A 3,201-nucleotide genomic window follows, 5' to 3' on the forward strand; every position below is an offset into this window, starting at 1 on the left:
TTTATTACACACAAAATCCTTTTGCATTTACCTTTATAATCACGGGTGACGGGCACGGCCCCAAGTAGCGTAAGACCACGTGGTTGTATGATTACGCGGCCAAGACCATACTGTCATTTTAGGAAAGGCTCACAGCTCAGTCAGATTAGCATATAGGGTACCCCTTGTTAGGCTGTACTTTCTTAGGCTCTATATATAAGAACCTTCCCCTAACCCATTTTAGTCAAACCCTCTCTCTCTCTCTCTCTCAAAACAAAAATCCATCCTTCTCTCTATATATACACCAATATCTACATCTATACATCTGACTCTTGAGTTCTCTCTAAAATGGCTAGTGGTACAACCAGAAAGAAGCTCCTCCTGAACACAGTATCAGTCGACCTAGGTTGCAGCTGCACCCGGCCAAAGCTCTCCCTCTTATTCCACCCCAAGTCCAAGCCCAAAATCAAAGCCCATCGGAAGCCCAAACGACAATACTCCATCTCGAGTTCATATTCTCCGACGACGAAAGACAACGACGACGAAGAAGAAGACACCACCACCACCACTTCCTCCACCTTATTCTCCTCCGACGACAACAAGAGCTCGCCGAGAACAACCGTTAAGGGGTTCGGCCGAGTCGGCGGCGAAGGCGTGGCCGTGGAAAAAGATTCCGACGACCCGTACTTGGATTTCCGGCAATCGATGCTGCAGATGATACTGGAGAACGAGATTTACTCGAAGGACGATCTCCGCGAGCTTCTGAACTGCTTTCTCCAGCTGAACGCTCCTTCCCACCATGGAATAATTGTTCGAGCTTTCACCGAGATCTGGGATGGAGTTTTTTCCGTAAGGTCTGGTTCTGCCTCCATGGCCACCAAAGTACGGCATTTCGGTTACAACAAGCCCACGTCACGTGACTACTCCTACTCCTACTATTAGCCACGTGCGTTTGTGGTGGTTAATTCTGTTACAATGGTAAACGTCGAAGTAAAGCGGTTAAAAACATATTATTATTATTATTATTTGTAGGAGCTAGATGCCGAAGGGCTTAACTGTAATTTTTTGCTTTTTTTGGGTGGTAAGTTTGTGTAGTTGTGAGATGTACTGAACTAGTTAGTATTAATACTAATAGTACTCATCGGTGTAAAGGCACTAATCTTTTAACTCAATAGAATGAGCTTTTGTTGTTATTTTTCTTTTTTTTTTTATTGTCACTTTCCACTTTTTATCATTAACAATAGTAATTATTCCACTGCAAAATGAGACTCTTTCGACCCAGAGTAGGCGCCTTTTGTCGTTTTTTGTTTCTTTTAATATAAAACTAAACTAAAATATTGAAAAAAAAGCCCAACTCTGTTGTATGTACATTTTTTATTCCTGAAGCACAAGGAATACGTGCTACATTATTTTGCTATTTTTTAAAACACTAGTGTTGATATCAAATTCGATCCATGTAGAACATGGTATAGTAGTGGCGAGTTTTTACAATAGAAAAATATGGATGACTTTAGAGTAGAAGAGGAGGGTTACTTTGGTAATTTCATGGGAGACGATGATATATAAGACCAGTCAAAATCGTCACCATGTTTCAGCTTATTGGCGGGGAAAGATAGGCATTGGGATTTGGGTTCGTAATAATTAGTGAAAGACATTGTAAATGGTGAACAAAGAAAATATACTAGAGGAGTGAATTTTTATTTTTTATTGATAATAAAAATAATAATAACAAGGCATTGAAAGGTCCATGTTTATGACTGACAACAGTGTGTTTTCCAATACTGTATAAGGTCAGGCATTTAACCTTGACAATAATCAGTCTTACACAACTTGCAAGCTGGCTCTTCTCTTGTCATGATCTATTTTCTCACTTCCTCGATTAAATGTTCATAACCTAAATAATGTTATGTGTTATTATTTTATAATTAATTCAATTTATGTAGCTAGATAATTAATTGCTAGCTATGATTTGAATTAGTGTGTCACTCATTCTATATGCATTTACCTTTCCTTGATTTGATAGCCAAAATAAATAAATAAAAAGTCTTGAGTAGTGAAGATGAGATATATTATTACTTTAAATATGAGTTATTAAGGTAGAGCTACAATTAATATGTTGTATGTATAGTGACTTATTATACTACTATTATGTTATCCCAAAGTTTTAAAAAATGAGTCACATAATAAAAGTTTATTAAATACATAGGATATATATAGCAATAGATATAGAAGTATCTTTTTCTTGCTTTTGCTTTTGGATGTATGGTGGTAGTTTTATGAAAAGCACAAGAGCACCACTCAGGTTGCATAATATTTATTAAATTTAAATATGTGAGACTTGATATTAAATTAGATTAAAAGTAATATATCACTTTATTGTAGTATTGGGACCAATTCTCCTTAGCAATTCTCTTTTATGATTTATGTGGGTGTAAGTTGAAATAGAAATAAAAGCACTTACAACAATTCCTCTACTCTATCTTTTAAAATACATCACTAATTTTTTTTTTATTATTTTACATTACATCATATATTAGTTTTTTTTATATATTTCTTTATATTATTTAAATATTATATACTTAAACATTTTTATTAATTAAAATAATAAAAAAGAATAAAAAACTAATAAATTTCAAAAGAGAGAAAGAAAAGTCAATAAAAAATAAAAAAAAACATATTTGAATGAGCTTTTAAAAATCTATAAATGTAGAGAATAAAATAAAAAATATAAAGAAACTTCATGTTAGAAAATTAATTTAAATAAGCTATTGTATGATAATTTTAACAATTTTTTCTATTATTATAGAGAATTCTCTTTTTTTAAAGTAGCTATTGGGAATGCTCTATCAAACCGAAAAATAGTTTTTGTTATTTTGTTTTTAGCAGCGTGTATTGAAAGCACTTTTATTACAAACATAACATGCACACTTTTTAATACTATATATCCATCCACTGTTGGTATTAATTTCATTTTTGAGTATATATATATATATTTATATGTTTTTCAAATTCAAATAACAATACATTAAATATTTTCAGACTTGGAATATCTTCCCGGGTTTATAGCCTTCTAAGAGAGACAATTTCATAGAAAATGGCATATATTAGATAACATAGTTTAATAATTCATGTTTGCATTATAAGATTTTTATTTAAGTGCTATTTTATATTAGAGGTTTTCTCAAAAATATATATTTTTTTGTGTTTTTTTATTTTTTTTTA

The 3,201-nt window shown here is 32.4% G+C and overlaps 1 protein-coding gene across 1 annotated transcript; it reads left to right on the forward strand.

The window, feature by feature from the left end:
• The first annotated feature begins 230 nt into the window (after window positions 1–230).
• On the forward strand, window positions 231–1,172 carry LOC133823737 (transcription repressor OFP6-like). The gene has a single exon (XM_062256589.1). It carries the CDS (start codon window positions 328–330, stop codon window positions 919–921), a length of 594 nt encoding a protein of 197 aa, XP_062112573.1. The 5' UTR covers window positions 231–327; the 3' UTR covers window positions 922–1,172.
• The last annotated feature ends 2,029 nt before the right edge of the window (window positions 1,173–3,201 follow it).

Source organism: Humulus lupulus, chromosome 3 (genome assembly GCF_963169125.1).
Source record: "Humulus lupulus chromosome 3, drHumLupu1.1, whole genome shotgun sequence".
Lineage (NCBI taxonomy): Eukaryota > Viridiplantae > Streptophyta > Magnoliopsida > Rosales > Cannabaceae > Humulus > Humulus lupulus.

Excerpts from the sequence above, each read along its gene's own strand:
- LOC133823737 (XM_062256589.1), top strand. The coding sequence starts at position 328 with ATGGCTAGTGGTACAACCAGAAAGAAGCTCCTCCTGAACACAGTATCA.